This window comes from Orbicella faveolata, unplaced genomic scaffold (genome assembly GCF_042242905.1).
Source record: "Orbicella faveolata isolate gen_17 unplaced genomic scaffold, um_ofav_v1 contig_27, whole genome shotgun sequence".
Lineage (NCBI taxonomy): Eukaryota > Metazoa > Cnidaria > Anthozoa > Scleractinia > Merulinidae > Orbicella > Orbicella faveolata.
In genome coordinates, this window is record NW_028301555.1 from 4,985,418 (window position 1) to 5,004,144 (window position 18,727).

The 18,727-nt window shown below is 40.7% G+C and overlaps 3 protein-coding genes across 3 annotated transcripts; all 3 read right to left on the reverse strand.

The window, feature by feature from the left end:
* Positions 1-5,996: 5,996 nt before the first annotated feature.
* On the reverse strand, positions 5,997-7,448 carry LOC149107248 (protein lin-41-like). The gene has a single exon (XM_089297136.1). The coding sequence runs from the start codon at positions 7,446-7,448 to the stop codon at positions 5,997-5,999; it is 1,452 nt and encodes a 483-aa protein (XP_089153262.1).
* A 73-nt stretch (positions 7,449-7,521) lies between these two features.
* LOC149107249 (E3 ubiquitin-protein ligase TRIM56-like) lies at positions 7,522-8,204 on the reverse strand. The gene has a single exon (XM_089297137.1). It carries the CDS (start codon positions 8,202-8,204, stop codon positions 7,527-7,529), a length of 678 nt encoding a protein of 225 aa, XP_089153263.1. The 3' UTR covers positions 7,522-7,526.
* Positions 8,205-13,056: 4,852 nt separating this feature from the next.
* LOC149107250 (E3 ubiquitin-protein ligase TRIM45-like) lies at positions 13,057-15,790 on the reverse strand. The gene has a single exon (XM_089296950.1). It carries the CDS (start codon positions 15,756-15,758, stop codon positions 13,551-13,553), a length of 2,208 nt encoding a protein of 735 aa, XP_089153076.1. The 5' UTR covers positions 15,759-15,790; the 3' UTR covers positions 13,057-13,550.
* Positions 15,791-18,727: the final 2,937 nt, after the last annotated feature.

Here is an 18,727-nt window from a genome sequence, read left to right on the forward strand (position 1 = left end):
AGTGTAACCGAGAGATTATAATGTCATGCCAGCAATAACATTAATAGGCTACACTTTAGGTGGCACACCCATGAGTATAGTGTAACCAAGAGAGTCTAATGTCATGCCAGCAATAACATTATTAGGCTACACTTTAGGTGGCACACCCATGAGTGTAGTGTACCCAAGAGAGTCTAATGTCATGCCAGCAATAACATTATTAGGCTACACTTTAGGTGGCACACCCATGAGTGTAGTGTAACCAAGAGATTCTAATGTCATGCCAGCAGTAACATTAATAGGCTACACCTTAGGTGGCACACCCATGATTGTAGTGTAACCAAGAGATTCTAATGTCATGCCAGCAATAACGTTATTAGGCTACACTTTAGGTGGCACACCCATGATTGTAGTGTAACCAAGAGATTCTAATGTCATGCCAGCAATAACATTATTAGGCTACACTTTAGGTGGCACACCCATGAGTGTAGTGTAACCAAGAGATTCTAATGTCGTGCCAGCAGTAACATTAATAGGCTACACTTTAGGTGGCACACCCATGAGTGTAGTGTAACCGAGAGATTCTAATGTCATGCCAGCAATAACATTAATAGGCTACACTTTAGGTGGCACACCCATGAGCATAGTGTAACCAGGAGATTCTAATGTCATGCCAGCAATAACATTATTAGGCTACACTTTAGGTGGCACACCCATGAGTGTAGTGTAACCGAGAGATTCTAATGTCATGCCAGCAATAACATTAATAGGCTACACTTTAGGTGGCACACCCATGAGCGTAGTGTAACCAAGAGATTCTAATGTCATGCCAGCAATAACATTATTAGGCTACACTTTAGGTGGCACACCCATGAGTGTAGTGTAAGCGAGAGATTCTAATGTCATGCCAGCAATAACATTAATAGGCTACACTTTAGGTGGCACACCCATGAGTGTGGTGTAACCGAGAGATTCTAATGTCATGCCAGCAATAACATTATTAGGCTACACTTTAGGTGGCACACCCATGAGTGTAGTGTAAGCGAGAGATTCTAATGTCATGCCAGCAATAACATTAATAGGCTACACTTTAGGTGGCACACCCATGAGCGTAGTGTAACCAAGAGATTCTAATGTCATGCCAGCAATAACATTATTAGGCTACACTTTAGGTGGCACACCCATGAGTGTAGTGTAAGCGAGAGATTCTAATGTCATGCCAGCAATAACATTAATAGGCTACACTTTAGGTGGCACACCCATGAGTGTGGTGTAACCGAGAGATTCTAATGTCATGCCAGCAATAACATTATTAGGCTACACTTTAGGTGGCACACCCATGATTGTAGTGTAACCAAGAGATTCTAATGTCATGCCAGCAATAACATTAATAGGCTACACTTTAGGTGGCACACCCATGAGTGTAGTGTAACCAAGAGATTCTAATGTCATGCCAGCAGTAACATTAATAGGCTACACTTTAGGTGGCACACCCGTGAGTGTAGTGTAACCGAGAGATTCTAATGTCATGCCAGCAATAACATTAATAGGCTACACTTTAGGTGGCATACCCATGAGCATAGTGTAACCAGGAGATTCTAATGTCATGCCAGCAATAACATTATTAGGCTACACTTTAGGTGGCACACCCATGATTGCAGTGTAACCAAGAGATTCTAATGTCATGCCAGCAATAACATTAATAGGCTACACTTTAGGTGGCACACCCATGAGCGTAGTGTAACCAAGAGATTCTTATGTCATGCCAGCAATAACATTATTAGGCTACACTTTAGGTGGCACACCCATGAGTGTAGTGTAAGCGAGAGATTCTAATGTCATGCCAGCAATAACATTAATAGGCTACACTTAAGGTGGCACACCCATGATTGTAGTGTAACCAAGAGATTCTAATGTCATGCCAGCAATAACATTATTAGGCTACACTTTAGGTGGCACACCAATGAGTGTAGTGTAACCAAGAGATTCTAATGTCATGCCAGCAATAACATTATTAGGCTACACTTTAGGTGGCACACCCATGAGTGTAGTGTAACCAAGAGATTCTAATGTCATGCCAGCAGTAACATTAATAGGCTACACTTTAGGTGGTACACCCATGAGTGTAGTGTAACCGAGAAATTCTAATGTCATGCCAGCAATGACATTAATAGGCTACACTTTAGGTGGCACACCCATGAGCATACTGTAACCAGGAAATTCTAATGTCATGCCAGCAACAACATTATTAGGCTACACTTTAGGTGGCACACCCATGATTGTAGTGTAACCAAGAGATTCTAATGTCATGCCAGCAATAACATTAATAGGCTACACTTAAGGTGGCGCACCCATGAGTGTAGTGTAACCAAGAGATTCTAATGTCATGCCAGCAATAACATTAATAGGCTACACTTTAGGTGGCACACCAATGAGTGTAGTGTAACTGAGAGATTCTAATGTCATGCCAGCAATAACATTATTAGGCTACACTTTAGGTGACACACCCATGAGTGTAGTGTAACCAAGAGATTCTAATGTCATGCCAGCAATAACATTAATAGGCTACACTTTAGGTGGCACACCCATGAGTGTAGTGTAACCGAGAGATTCTAATGTCATGCCAGCAATAACGTTGTTAGGCTGCACTTTAGGTGGCACACCCATGAGTGTAGTGTAACCGAGAGATTCTAATGTCATGCCAGCAATAACGTTATTAGGCTACACTTTAGGTGGCACACCCATGAGTGTAGTGTAACTGAGAGATTCTAATGTCATGCCAGCAATAACATTGTTCGGCTGTTACAATATCAATTTGTCTCACCTAAAGGTAGTAAACTGTAACCGTGAAATATTTATATCAGTGCGTATGACAAGCAAGTATACTGATATTTATTACTCTTATTGAATCTTTCATCGTGAAATGTTGACCCCTTCTCTTAAGTTTTTAACAGCCATAACACTGAAGTCACATACTGGAAAAAGTTATACTCAAAGACAACTTATCTGATGAATGCAGAAAATGAGGTCGTATTATAGTCTATTAAAGCTAATGTAAAGTGGCGAATAAACCATCATCATCATATCGTTACACAACCAATCGAATAAAAATATTTATATTTTTTTTATTACAATGTAATGGCAAATTATAATGGCAAATACTACATGTACAACAATAATAGTAATGATAAAGTTTTAAAAAGCCATAAAAAAGCCATAAGGATGATCTTTATACCAGAAAATAGAGGGCCCTGAAGAGTCTAGCTTTAAACAAAAGTCGTGTTTAAATAAAAGATTGTTGTTGTTGTTGTCCATTAATGGGTAAATTCTGTCAAGTTAAAGGCCTTGAGTAAATTACGCCCAGCAAAGACAAACAAACAATTGAAAAACAAGTGGATCTCTGCGCGTTATTTTAAGCACTGAGGTGCTTTGTTAGATATTAACTGTCTCACAAAATCGGCAAGGCAAGGTCTCAAAGTTAGACGGAACTCGCTGCTACCTTGGGGCTTTTTCCAAAAGGTATGGGAACAGGGCAGCATGTATTTCTCTATGGGTGTATTAAACTCGTGAAAACAGTTTTTTAAAACATGAGATGAAATCCTTCGTGTTCCAGTTCAAATTTATGTCGCTGTCGTGGTTGCTGCCTTTTGGGTGGGCTCTTCATCAGGTAGACCATTCTTAGGGCCTGTTTACAAGGAGAGAGGGTTACCCTAGCACTCACACATTTTCTCTTGTTTTCTTCGTCGTCTTTACAAGGCAGCTAGCTAGGGTTAAACGAGTAGGCGGTTTACCCTATCTGCGTGCTAGGGTTACCCTGGCGGGCGGGCTAACTTTTTCCCTTGTAAACACTCCAGGTAGGGTTAACCCGCCTACCTGGGTTAACTTTCTACTTGTTTCCAGACCCTTTGAATGTAATCGCGCATTAAGTTGTCCCGCGCTCGGGTTGTAGGGTTACACCAAAATTTTTCTTGTAAACCCGGGCTATCTTTTGCCCTCCAGCTAGGGTTAACACGCTTGCTAGAGTAGACCTCTCTCCCTGTAAACAGGCCCTTAAATATACCTCGGTGTGCTGGTTAAGTTTTCAATTTTAATTTCAAGAAACGTTCCTTTTAACGCCCTCCTTTTAGTAATGTGATGAAGTTGTTGATTGAAGTAATTATAATTTGAAGAAAAGTTTCTGTTAGTTCCTGTTACTTGAGAAAAATTTTACGGGTTTTGTTTTAACACTGCGCAACATGACGTTTCTTAATGTTCATAGTAAGCGTTACACTATACCTTCCCTTGTTGTATCGTCATCAGTTTGCCGCTCTTAATTGATAGGAAAAATAAATTATACTTTTGATCCTTGATTCCACTATTTTCTGGGGATGTGGGAGGGTTTCACCACTCTCGGTCGTTACTTTCGAAATTTTAAGGTCTGTTTTCGCAGCGCGTGCGAACACCTTGAAGTCATTGGTAGCCGTGCGAGGTCACTTAAAGCACTGACAAACTTTGCTTTGTGTACTAAGTGATTCCTCACCCCGGGCCCTAACTTTCCCCACGGCTATGTAATTGTGTGACATTTCTTCTCAATAGCGGAGGGCAAAAAGACTGTTCGGAGTATTAAGCTTAGATAACTAATTGTGGAGACTCAAATAAAGATAAATTTATAGATAAATTAGAGATTATTTATTTACAATCAAGATAAAGGTGTTTGTGACTATAAATGAAATTCATCAAGTAGTGCATATACACTCTTTCTTTTTTAAAGAATATGTTTTATAAGAATATCGAGGCTGAAATTTGCGAAATTTAAAGAATATTTTAAGAATAAACCTGAGCCTGAAATTGTGAAAATAATACAATTTCATGCGTTGAAAATCTGTAAAAACAATACAATGATGTTTTTACTTAACTGTATAAAATTATTCCTTTCTCTAAACGGCAAAACTAGCCAACAAACGAAACACTCTTCACTAGCGATAGCCAAATGTTTAATGATGAGCGGTACATGTAATGTGTTTGTGCAGTAAAAAATATGTACAATGCAAAAGACATGAGCTAAACAGCAAAATTTTTCATGATAAATTCTTTCTTGTCGTATGACATGACATTTTGACCATACTGATTGCAATGAACAGCAATGGAGCACTTGTAATTGTTACGTAAATGTCATAAGTTAGGAATATTACAATAATATTTTCAGCCTAAAATCAGCAGAAAAATAGGAGTATTCAGCCTGGGCCGGAAAAACAATATTCTTATGAAAAAAAGAAAGAGTGTGATGCGTTATTTTTTAGAAAATTGTTAAGTGTAGTTCGCTCCCAGATCATTTCGGCTTAATTCCAAGATCTGTTTTAGATTGATGAATCGAGCGTCCCTTTACTTCCGGACAAGCATCTCAATGCAAGCTCAGCGTTGATCGTGATGACTTTGATGGAGTAAGCAAGAAATGTTAGTCGGCCCTTGCGCGTCTCTTTACTTGAGCATGCGTTTGTAGGCTCCTGGTTATCTTTTAGTTCAGATCGTAAATCTTGGTTTGAGTAGAGAAGGAGAGGATGATTTCGTGTTGTGCATTAAATTCTGGTAATTCGTACATCATTTGCGCGAATACTTGTTTTATCAGGATTTCCGCCCTCGCCGTAGTTTCAACATTCATTGCCCTTCCTCTCTCACGTCTTTTTTCCTTCCATGTTTTTCCCCACTGCTCACGTTCTTTTGGACATGATCTAATAATGCTTTTATTCCAGAGTGTAGAGCGTCACGAATGACTCACACAGCACACTGCATTTAATTGCTCGTTGACATATGTAAGCCGGTGTGCGCCGCTGTTCGTCTCTGGTTTACTTTCAAAAATTAATATTTTTCTGACAGACGATCGTCGGCATAACAGATTATAACACCTCGTTGGTATCATAGGGTGAAGAAACCTGGAGCGCCCTAAGATAATGCTTAACAATTTCTTGTACTAAAAGTATAAGGAATTGTATGGAGCTCTCCGGGATACTTACAGTACAAATCGTGTGCGTCTTCTCATGCTACTTCAATGTGTATACTTTGTTAGATTCAGAGCTAGTCACGAGAATACGTCCATCTGACGCTGTTGCAATTCCAGCAGGACTTGGTAAATCAGTGATAGTTTTGCCTGTGAAGCGACCGTCTAAAGAAAACTGCTGAACTCGGTTATTGCAACAATCACATACAAGAAGATTATTGGAGCTGTCTAGAAGCATATCATGCGGCCATTCAAATTGTCCGTCTTGATTCCCTTGTTTTCCAAACTTGTACAGGAAAGTTCCTGACTGATCGAAAACCTTAATACAGTTATTGCCTCTATCAGATACCAGAAACATGTTTTTGTAAGGAATGCAGCTTGCTGGTTTGTTGAGTTTCTCTGGGCCTCTGTCTCCAAGTATGGAAATAGTTTTTCCTTTCTGTGACAACACTTGTATCCTATTGTTGCCCCACTCGGTTACAACAATGCGTCCTTCATCATCTAAACAAACGTGAACTGGATCGTTAAGCTCTCCTTTTCCTGGGCCATGCTTTCCAAAGCTTTTCACAACAGTTCCTGTCTGAATATTTATGTGTTGTATGCTATGATTCCCTTGATCTGCAATTAGAATCTCGTTCTTGTTTACATAGGAAACGCCAGACGCACAGCTAAATTGTCTGGGATTTGCTCCTTTGCTACCACGTTTCGTTAAACAGTTGCCATCTCTGTCGAACTCGTAAACACAGTGGCCACACTCATCCGTCACAACTATCTTGCCCTCTGAGTTAACAGCGATTCCATCCAGCCGTCCGGGTTCATCTCCAGCAAAGAATTTTAAGTCCAACTCGCCAACGACAACGAGTTCACGTTCTTTCACCTGCACTGTGAAAGGACAGCTTGGAAGTTTTTCGCCATTGATCTTTACTTCGATGCTGTAGGCGCCCGGTACTTTTGGAGTAAATTTCAGATGAAGATTACCGTCCTCTTTCTTGCTAAGAATCACATTTGTAACATCTTTAGCGGGTTCAATCAGAACTTCAATGTGATCTTTCAGGTCAGGCTGCTTAATCATCGTCCCTTCAGATGTTTGGGGGCATAACGTAAACACTGCTTCTACACCAGCCTGAAGAGTTTGCTTCAGTCCTTCAAGCGTTGATCGCTTTGCGTCTGCCTTTGGGATTGTCTCAATAAAACCTAATTTCAAGTTCTTTGCAGAAGCAGCGGTAAATTTGACGAATGAGGTCTCATCATGTTTTGGAACTTCAATTTCACGCAACACTTCAAATCGCTGTTTCAAAGTTTCCTTGTTCCTCATGATATCCGAGCTTGAGCTTCTTTCTGTTAGATTGCTAGCAAACTCAACCGCTTGCTTCATTTGTTTGAGCAGAGACTGAGCTTCCTGGATGGCGGAGTTAATTGTCTCGAGTCTCCTCACGCGTGTTGTCTCGAGTGATATAATCGCATCACGCTCGCGCTCTCGAATCACTTCGATCATCTGCCCAGCAGCTAGCGAGACCTCGCGTTTAGCGGTTGCGATATTGTTTTCCAACTTAGAAGCCGTTTCTTCAAATTTTCAAATCACTTCACAAAGCTCGCTCACCCTTTCGTTGATCATTTGAAAGCCAGACATGATGTTGGGTTTCTCGTCATGAGCTGCTTTGTCGAGTAAAACGATGTCGTGATTTCTGTGATCCGTGACTATGCAAATTTGGCAAACACAAGTTTGGCATGAAAAACAGAAAAATCTCGTGATTTCTCTCTCGTGGAACTGCTGTGAACAAAATGGCTGTCGCTTCAGCAAGGCTTCGTAATCTTCTGCTTTAAACTCCTTCACTGACGTGACTTTATGTCCTTCGAACGATGCGCTTAGCATTTCGTGTGCGTTGTAACAGTCTGGGCACATAAACTTTCCACAGTCAAAGCAATAGTACATCTGAGAGTTGTTTTTCCTACATTGGGAACAAGCCATGTTACTTCCATCGCCACTTCGTCGAACGGCAAGAAGACTCAACAAACTGTTGTGGAAAAAACTGCTCGGTAAACTTTGGAAACGATTTCCATCGGGCAGATCGATTTGCGCTTGGCACTCTGGACAACGGAACTTTCCTTGTCTGTGGCTGGCTCTTGCATGATTCTCCAAACACTGACAGCAAAATGTGTGTAGACATGATATGGTTTTGGGTTTGCTGTAGGTTTCGAGACAAATCGAGCATTCAAGATGTTTCTTGAGGTCTTTCAAAAGGGACTCCATCGCTAGGCGTCGCTTGTTCAGTGAAACTGCACCAAGCTTTTATTTTTAGTTTTCCTAGAAAACCGAATTAAATAACGTCATAACTGTCTGCAAGGAGCCAATCAAATGTCACAAAATTATTGATGTCTGAGTGAAGCCTTAGTTGGTCTTTTGAGCGTTTGCATGGATAAATATAAGAAACCAGGGGTCAGTAAAGAGGCTCTAAGTAGTTGATAAATTGGAAATGCTTGTCGTATTTTTCATTTACATCACAGACGGTCTACGCAAAAGAAAGAAACAAAGAGACAAACCCTCCCCCCAGAAAATATCGCCACTTTTAATCCGAAGTGTCGTGAAGTGGTAGTAAAATGTTGGCCAATACACACTCTGCTTGTAAGAATTTATATTTTTCATGCCCAGACTATATACTCTTAGGCAGGCGAAAATCATTCTTAAGTACAACATTAACTTTAATTTGAAGGAAACTTGAAAATAGTCTTTAGTCAGATAGAGAAACACAAAAGAGATAATAATAATAAACCATAAAGGAACAAGGATTGTTAAGGATGGAGAAGATTGACACGGATTACAAACGAAGAGACTTTTCACGATGCACAAACCGTGAAGTAACTCCTTTGAGGAGAGGTACAATATACATTTTCACGACAGTTTTTAATTGTAAACAATGGCTAATAATTCAGTAGAAGAAACCTTGAGGATCTTAATCAGCTGTGATAACCTAAAGCATTCATAGCGTTTTTAACAAAGGATATTTCTCTCGCGGTGCTATCTTATGTTAAAATTCTTTACAACATTGTAGTTGTCGCTGGTCGCTGAAAGACCTCTAAGTTGTTAGGTATTGCTACTCAAAAACTCGATCTAACCACCTTAGTAACTACTAGATTAGCTCAAATCGTAATTTGGGCATAACACTATAAAAAGATGATGTCATGGAGTAACAACGTCAGAGAATAATGAAAAACGTAAAAAACAAGGAGGTTTCTTAAGTCTCAAAATTTCAGTTTTTCTCAAGTCTGCGCGTTTCTCATTTGTTCATTCAGAGCGGTGCAAATTCCTACTCCAACTCTCCCCCTTGTGAAAGTTTACACCCACAAAAGCAGGTTATCACATCCTAAACGTACTCGACTCTGCGTAGCAAGCGTTCCCGTACTAGCTAGAGCTTTTTCTGCAACCGGGCCGCGCGCAAGTTGGAGCGAGAGCAAAGAAAACGAAGTATGGGATGGTGGGGCTAACTGACGCCCCCCCCCCTCCCCCCCCCCCCATGCCCATGCTATGCAGTCAAGCGGCAAGTACAGTCAGTCTTTTCCGATGCTGTTTCGTGCAAGTTAAGACAAAAAGCCCTACTGAAAATTACTTGAGAACGTATCGCATCCTGATGAGCACAACTGATGCATCAAATTAATTCAACCCGAAATATGCAAACTTGACGAATTGTGCCGAAGTAGTTTCTTGCAACACACTCACCACTTTACGAATTTAAAATCAAAGGCAACAGCCATGGAGCTTTTGCAGCCCAAAACGTTTATTCAAATTGGCACTAAGTTCTTTATTTGGAAGCGAAACACTTTCGATCAGTTCGGTTCAGCCCGATCTGTTCAAAGCCATGCATTTGTAAACAATGAATTTCATCGCAATTTATGCTAAATTCGGACTGCGGCTGAAGGTTCTTATTCTTACATTATACAGACGCCTTGTTAGGGGTAAATTCCGACAAGCGACATGGCCTTGAAACGGCGACATGAGAGCTATGAATTGGCGACGAACGACAGACTATTCCAGCGAAATAGAGAAAGCGATACCAATGGCCAGATAGACCGACAACGAATTTCGGAACTGAGGATGCAGTGATTGTTTTAAACGTCTGAGTCGAAGTGAAGACGTATTTCCAGAGTTTTAAATGTGTTTTCCTCTCACGCACGATGTCGACGGGTCGTGAAACACAGGCTTTCTTATATATATGCTAAAACGTCCGCGTCGAATAAATCGAGTCCGTCATTGCTGAGTATTTTTTCTCACTCTCAGCTGAGAGAGCAGTGGCCTAAAATGCCTAAAAACACACTTAAGAAAAAAGGAAAGAGATCTTCGAAAGTCTGCTTCATATTTTTATCAGTGGGTCACCAGTAAAAGAATATGAAGTTGTATTATCAACAAATGGCATTATGGAAGGAAAAGAGAGACAGGGGAAAGCTGCCAAGGTCTTCTCGTCTTCAGCAGAAAGTAAGGGTTACGCCAAATTCAAAGGCAGATTATAGATAGGAGAGATTATCTGATTGAGGCCGTTGAGATTTTGAGTTAAAGAACGATTGTTAAACATAAACATGGTAAAAATAGTCATAGGTTCGATTGTACTTTAGGTCCAAATAGTGACTGAAAAATGGCTGAAAATAGCAATTCCAAGCGTCTCAATTTCAAAATTTCCCGGGGGAGCATGCCCCCACATCTCCTAGGAGGTTAGCAACTTCAGCGCTCGAAAGCATGCCCAAGCCCTTAGAAAGCATGCCTCCAATATGCCCCCCAGCATGCCCCCAGCCCCTTAGAAAATTTTGAAAAATTGAAGTAGATAAGAAGTCTTTTCCTTCATTCTGAGTCGAAATGTGATGCTTTAAAAGTAACCTTAAAGTAATCATTAAACCCACTGACCGGAGAAATGCTGGCTCTGCATGAGAATTTCTAGCGCTGAAAAGTGTTCGAGGCAAGTGGAAAGCATACAAGGAGTAAATTATATCCAAAGAGATACTTAATTATATATGTACTGGACTAAAAGAGCAAGGAACCTTCAATACGTGAGAAATAATAGTTTCAGCGTGAGAGCGCAAGATTGAATTCGTTTGCGTGAGCCTCATGCTCGATGCGTGAGACTTGAGAGTACTGTGTCGGTTGTTGTTGGTTGTTTTTTTTTTTAATAAACAAAGGTATTACGTTGTGTTACACGTGTAGCTTCGTTTTAATCGAACAAGGTCAAATTTCCCGGCCCAACTCCTCTGAGACGAAATTCCGACAGGCGACATAGGAATCTTGCGAAATGCCGACATGGCTGGTGGCGAATTTCAGACAGGGGACATAGGTACCCCCCCCCCCCCCCCCCCTAACAGGGCCTCTATACAGTGAAACTTCTTCTAAGCGGACACTTACCCCGAAATTAACGTGTTACATTTCCCTTAATAAGGAACCCCTGTTCAGCGGACACCTCTATTAAGCGGACGAGACCACTTAAATAAATTGTATTTTGCTAATTTATATTGTTAAAAACCTCTATTAAGCAGACACCGGACTGAATTGACAATGTGGCTCTGGATTACGTCCTTGAAATAGTCGATTAAATGTACCTGTATTATCGTTGCTGTATGGAAAGGGCATTATCACAAATAAATTAAAGTTGGTAATGAAAGCTGACGAACTTGAAATCTGGATTGCTTCGTTAACAACCTAGAACTTTATTACAGTACAGAGGAACCGTTGAATGTTAATTATTAACAAACATTGCGAAATTGTTATAAACTTTTCGGACACCCTCTATTAAGCGGACACTTGGGAAGGTCCCGAAGGTGTCCGCTTAATAGAAGTTTCACTGTATTTACAACTTAAGTTAAGTGAGTTATAAGTTACCATTTTCTGTCGATTAGGTTAAAAAAAGATGTTGTACGATGAACCATGCAATAACACAAGCTCATTGGTTTAATATGTTCAAACGAGGCAAAAAGACATTATTTTGCTAATTTTCACTCTGTAGCTAACTGTATAAACTGCAGTAGCTTGAAGTCATAATTTTAACATAGTTTAACAATACTGTTTTTTCACACACGGGTGACAAAATAGCTCTCCTCTAGTAACTTTCAGCCTGGGGTGTGTTCTTAGTATGTAATGATTTTAAAATGAGGCTTAACTTTAAGTCTCAACCCTATTATGAAAAAGATTCTTACAGAAATAAAGCCTGCGGAACGTAGAAATCATAATGTGGTATAAAGTATGTGAGCGAAATCAATATCTCCCAAACTCTCTCGTCTTTTAGAAAAGTGTAAGGTTTCCGTGAAACACTACACAGAATCCTATACATCTCTTAGACACGCTTACTACACGATTTCAACTTTCCAATGTAAATTCTGCACAGCATAATACTTGACTAGATTAGTTCACATCGTAATTTGTGCATAATCCCATATAAACATGACGTCATAGAGACCGTGCTTTACAACACAGGGTCGGTACCCCGGATCGGGAACTCCCATATAAAAATGACGGGGGAGCTCGTCGTACCTTTTAGGGGTTGAAAACGCGGTTTTCGTTCATCTTAGGGAGTTCAGTCTCAGATGGTCCACAGCGAGAGCTTCTAAAGCACTTTTTAGGGTACTGAGCCGAAACAAATGACGGGCGAAAATGTGTTGTTTTAGAATTGGTACGTAAAACATTTCAAGACACGCCCGCAAAACAGGATCTTGGTTCCTCTTACGGGGTTCTTTTCAAAATTTCCGACGAGCAACTCCGTCCTTTTTTACAGTTGTATCCCACCCCCCTCCACACACACACACTTTCTTAGCTCTCCCGCTAGTCACTTGGCTTATAACTGGCTTATAATTTACCGGTAGAGTGGCTAGTGTATATATAATTTACTCTAGAACAGGGTTCTTTACCCGGGGTTCTATAATTGAAATTGAAAGCCGTAAGTGACTTTGTAAGATATTAGTTAGCGTATATTGGACTACGATTAGGGGCTTTTGGTGCCTTATAATCCCGTTATACTGGGTTGCAAAATCAAGCTGATCAAGCTCTAGTGTAGCGTAAAGGCAGAGGGTAAAGATTTGAGTTTTCAGAGTACCCCAGGGTTCACAAAAACAAAGCCAAAATGTACAAAGTATAATGGGTTATAAAGCAAATCAATATTTGAAAACAGTATTACATGTAACCCTAATTTGTAGCATTATTCTACATCTGGACTATCCAAATTAATGTGGGCAACTCTGGTTTTGATATTTCCTATGTTTTGAAAGTTCAGATCTTCTCGCCAACTTTGTGCACTTCCCATCTGCTCATCCAGAGCAGTGCACATTTTCCCCCTTCCCCACCTCCCCCGGGAAAGCATGATTATGGCTGGGTTTTTGCTCCTAAACCTCCTCGAATGTTAGAAAAGTGTTAAGCTTCTTTAACACACTACACTGAAAACGAGACATCTTTAAGACATGCTCCCCTTGCAATTTCGTCTTTGAAATGTTAAAGTCTTTCCATCATAATACTTGACTAGATCAGTTCACATGGTAATTTCCAAAAACGCTACATGAGCATGACGTCAGAGAGACCGTGCATTCCAACACAGGGTCGGTACAAACTGACAACTACTGATTATTGAAACAACTACTTCAATATGTATACTTTGTTAGCTGTGGCGCTAGTGACGAGAATACGTCGATCTGGCGCTGTTGCTATTCCAACAGGACCTGGTAAATCAGTGATAGTTTTGCCTGTGAAGCGACCGTCTAAAGAAAACTGCTGAACTCGGTTATTGCCAAAATCACATACAAGAAGATTATTGGAGCTGTCTACAAGCATATCAAGGGGCGAGTTAAATTGTCCATCTTGATTTCCTTCTTTACCAAACTTGTACAAGAAAGTTCCTGACTGATTGAAAACTTTAATACAGTTATTGCCCCTATCAGATACGAGAAACATGTTTTTGTAAGGAATGCAGCTTGTTGGGTTGTTGAGTTTCTCTGGGCCTCTGTCTCCAAGTATGGAAATAGTTTTTCCTTTCTGTGACAACACTTGTATCCTATGATTGCCGTACTCGGTTACAACAATGCGTCCTTCATCATCAAAACAAACATCAACTGGATCCATAAACTCTCCTTTTCCTAAGCCACGCTTTCCAAAGCTTTTCACAACAGTTCCTGTCTGAATATTTATGTGTTGTATTCTATGATTCCATTGATCTGCAACTAGAATCTCGTTCTTGTTTACATAGGAAACGCCAGACGCAGAGCTAAATTGTCCGGGATTTGCTCCTTCGCTACCATGTTTCGTTAAACAGTTACCATCTCTGTCGAACTCGTAAACACAGTGGCCAAAGTAATCTGTCACAACTATCTTGCCTTCTGAGTTAACGGCGATTCCATACAGCCATCCGGGTTCATCTCCTGGAAAGAATTTTAAGTCCAACTCGCCAACGACAACGAGTTCACGTTCTTTCACTTGCACTGTGAAAGGACAGCTTGGAAGCTTGTCCCCATTGATCTTGATTTCAATACTGTAGTCGCCCGGTACTTTTGGAGTAAATTTCAGCTGAAGATTACCGTCCTCTTTCTTGCTAAGAATCACATTTGTAACATCTTTAGCGGGTTCAATCAGAACTTCAACGTGATCTTTCAGGTCAGGCTGCTTAATCATCGTCCCTTCAGATGTTTGGGGGCATAACGTAAACACTGCTTCTACACCAGCCTGAAGAGTTTGATTCAGTCCTTTAAGCGTTGATCGCCTTGCGTCTGCCTTTGGGATTGTCTCAATAAAACCTAATTTCAAGTTCTTTGTAGAAGCAGCGGTAAATTTGACGAATGAGGTCTCATCATGTTTTGGAACTTCAATTTCACGCAATACTTCCAATCGCTGTTTCAAAGTTTCCTTGTTCCTCATGATATCCGAGCTTGAGCTTCTTTCTGTCAGATTTTTAGCAAACTCAACTGCTTGCTTCATTTGTTTGAGCAGAGACTGAGCTTCCTGGATGGCGGAGTTAATTCTCTCGAGCCTCGTCACGCGTGTTGTCTCGAGTGATATAATCGCATCACGCTCGCGCTCTCGAATCACTTCGATCATCTGCCCAGCAGCTTGCGAGACTTCGCGTTTAGCGGTTGCGATATTGTTTTCCAACTTAGAAGCCGTTTCTTCAAATTGTCGAATCACTTCACGAAGCTCGCACACCCTTTCGTTGATCATTTCAGCGCCAGACATGATGTTGGGTTTCTCGTCATGAGCTGCTTTGTCGAGTAAAACGATGTCGTGATTTCGGTGATCCGTGACTATGCAAATTTGGCAAACACAAGCTTGGCACGAAAAACAGAAAAATCTCGTGATTTCTCTCTCGTGGAACTGCTGTGAACAAAATGGCTGTCGCTTCAGCAAGGCCTCGTAATCTTCTGCTTTAAACTCCTTCACTGACGTGACCTTGTGTCCTTCGAACGATGCGCTTAACATTTCGTGTGCGTTGTAACAGTCTGGGCACATAAACCGTCCACAATCAAAGCAATAGTACATCTGAGAGTTGTTTTTCCTACATTGGGAACAAGCCATGTTACCTCCATCGCCACTCCGTCGAACGGCAAGAAGACTCAATAAACTGTTGTGGAAAAAACTGCTCGGTAAACTTTGGAAACGATTTCCTTCGGGCAGATCGATTTGGGCTTGACATTCTGGACAACGGAACTTTCCTTGTCTGTGGCTGGCTCTTGCATGATTCTCCAAACACTGACAGCAAAATGTGTGTAGACATGATATGGTTTTGGGTTTGCTGTAGGTTTCGAGACAAATCGAGCATTCAAGATGTTTCTTGAGGTCTTTCAAAAGGGACTCCATCGCTAGGCGTCGCTTGTTCAGTGATACTGCAATAAGCTTTTATTTTTAGTTTTCCTAGAAACCGAATTAATTAACGTCATAACTGTCTGCTTGGAGCCAATGAAATGTCACAAAATTATTGACGTCTGAGTGAAGCCTTAGTTGGTCTTTTGAGCGTTTGCATGGATAATTATATGAAGCCAGGGGTCAGTAAAGAGGCTCTAAGTAGTTGATAAATCGGAAATGCTTGTCGTGTTTTCATACACGTCGCAGACGGTCTACGCAAAAGAAAGAAACAAAGAGACAAACCCTCCCCCCAGAAAATATCGCCACTTTTAACCCGAAGTGTCATGAAGTGGTAGTAAAATGTTGGCCAATACACACTCTGCTTGGAAGAATTTATATTTTTCATGCCCAGACTATATACTCTTAGGCAGGCGAAAATCATTCTTAAGTACAAAATTAACTTTAATTTGAAGGAAACTTGAAAATAGTCTTTAGTCAGATAGAGAAACACAAAAGAGATAATAATAATAAACCATAAAGGAACAAGGATTGTTAAGGATGGAGAAGATTGACACGGATTACAAACGAAGAGACTTTTCACGATGCACAAACCGTGAAGTAGCTCCTTTGAGGAGAGGTACAATATACATTTTCACGACAGTTTTTAATTGTAAACAATGGCTAATAATTTAGTAGAAGAAACCTTGAGGATCTTAATCAGCTGTGATAACCTAAAGCATTCATAGCGTTTTTAACAAAGGATATTTCTCTCGCGGTGCTATCTTATGTTAAAATTCTTTACAACATTGTAGTTGTCACTGGTCGCTGAAAGACCTCTAAGTTGTTAGGTATTGCTACTCAAAAACTCGATCTAACCACCTTAGTAACTACTAGATTAGCTCAAATCGTAATTTGGGCATAACACTATAAAAAGATGATGTCATGGAGTAACAACGTCAGAGAATAATGAAAAACGTAAAAACAAGGAGGTTTCTTAAGTCTCAAAATTTCAGTTTTTCTCAAGTCTGCGCGTTTCTCATTTGTTCATTCAGAGCGGTGCAAATTCCTACTCCAACTCTCCCCCTTGTGAAAGTTTACACCTAGAATAGCAGGTTATCACATCCTAAACGTACTCGACTCTGCGTAGCAAGTGTTCCCGTACTAGCTAGAGCTTTTTCTGCAACCGGGCCGCGCGCAAGTTGGAGCGAGAGCAAAGAAAACGAAGTATGGGATGGTGGGGCTAACTGTCGCCCCACCACCCCATGCCCATGCTATGCAGTCAAGCGGCAAGTACAGTCAGTCTTTTCCGGTGCTGTTTCGTGCAAGTTAAGACAAAAAGCCCTACTAAAAATTACTTCAGAACGTATCGCATCCTGATGAGCACAACTGATGCATCAAATTAATTCAACCCGAAATATGCAAACTTGACGAATTGTGCTGAAGTAGTTTCTTGCAACACACTCACCACTTTACGAATTTAAAATCAAAGGCAACAGCCATAGAACTTTGGCAGCCCAAAACTTTTATTCAAATTGGCACTAAGTTCTTTATTTGGAAGCGAAACACTTTCGATCAGTTCGGTTCAGCCCGATCTGTTCAAAGCCATGCATTTGTAAACAATGAATTTCATCGCAATTTATGCTAAATTCGGACTGCGGCTGAAGGTTCTTATTCTTACATTATACAGACGCCTTGTTAGGGGTAAATTCCGACAAGCGACATGGCCTTGAAACGGCGACATGAGAGCTATGAATTGGCGACGAACGACAGACTATTCCAGCGAAATAGAGAAAGCGACACCAATGGCCAGATAGACCGACAACGAATTTCGGAACTGAGGATGCAGTGATTGTTTTAAACGTCTGAGTCGAAGTGAAGACGTATTTCCAGAGTTTTAAATGTGTTTTCCTCTCACGCACGATGTCGACGGGTCGTGAAACACAGGCTTTCTTATATATATGCTAAAACGTCCGCGTCGAATAAATCGAGTCCGTCATTGCTGAGTATTTTTTCTCACTCTCAGCTGAGAGAGCAGCGGCCTAAAATGCCTAAAAACACACTTAAGAAAAAAGGAAAGAGATCTTCGAAAGTCTGCTTCATATTTTTATCAGTGGGTCACCAGTAAAAGAATATGAAGTTGTATTATCAACAAATGGCATTATGGAAGGAAAAGAGAGACAGGGGAAAGCTGCCAAGGTCTTTTCGTCTTCAGCAGAAAGTAAGGGTTACGCCAAATTCAAAGGAAGATTATAGATAGGAGAGATTATCTGATTGAGGCCGTTGAGATTTTGAGTTAAAGAACGATTGTTAAACATAAACATGGTAAAAATAGTCATAGGTTCGATTGTACTTTAGGTCCAAATAGTGACTGAAAAATGGCTGAAAATAGCAATTCCAAGCGTCTCAATTTCAAAATTTCCCGGGGGAGCATGCCCCCACATCTCCTAGGAGGTTAGCAACTTCAGCGCTCGAAAGCATGCCCAAGCCCTTAGAAAGCATGCCCACAATATGCCCCCCAGCATGCCCCCAGCCCCTTAGAAAATTTTGAAAAATTGAAGTAGATAAGAAGTCTTTTCCTTCATTCTGAGTCGAAATGTGATGCTTTAAAAGTAACCTTAAAGTAATCATTAAACCCACTGACCGGAGAAATGCTGGCTCTGCATGAGAATTTCTAGCGCTGAAAAGTGTTCGAGGCAAGTGGAAAGCATACAAGGAGTAAATTATATCCAAAGAGATACTTAATTATATATGTACTGGACTAAAAGAGCAAGGAACCTTCAATACGTGAGAAATAATAGTTTCAGCGTGAGAGCGCAAGATTGAATTCGTTTGCGTGAGCCTCATGCTCGATGCGTGAGACTTGAGAGCACTGTGTCGGTTGTTGTTGTTTGTTTTTTTTTTTAACAAACAAAGGTATTACGTTGTGTTATACGTGTAGCTTCGTTTTAATCGAACAAGGTCAAATTTCCCGGCCCAACTCCTCT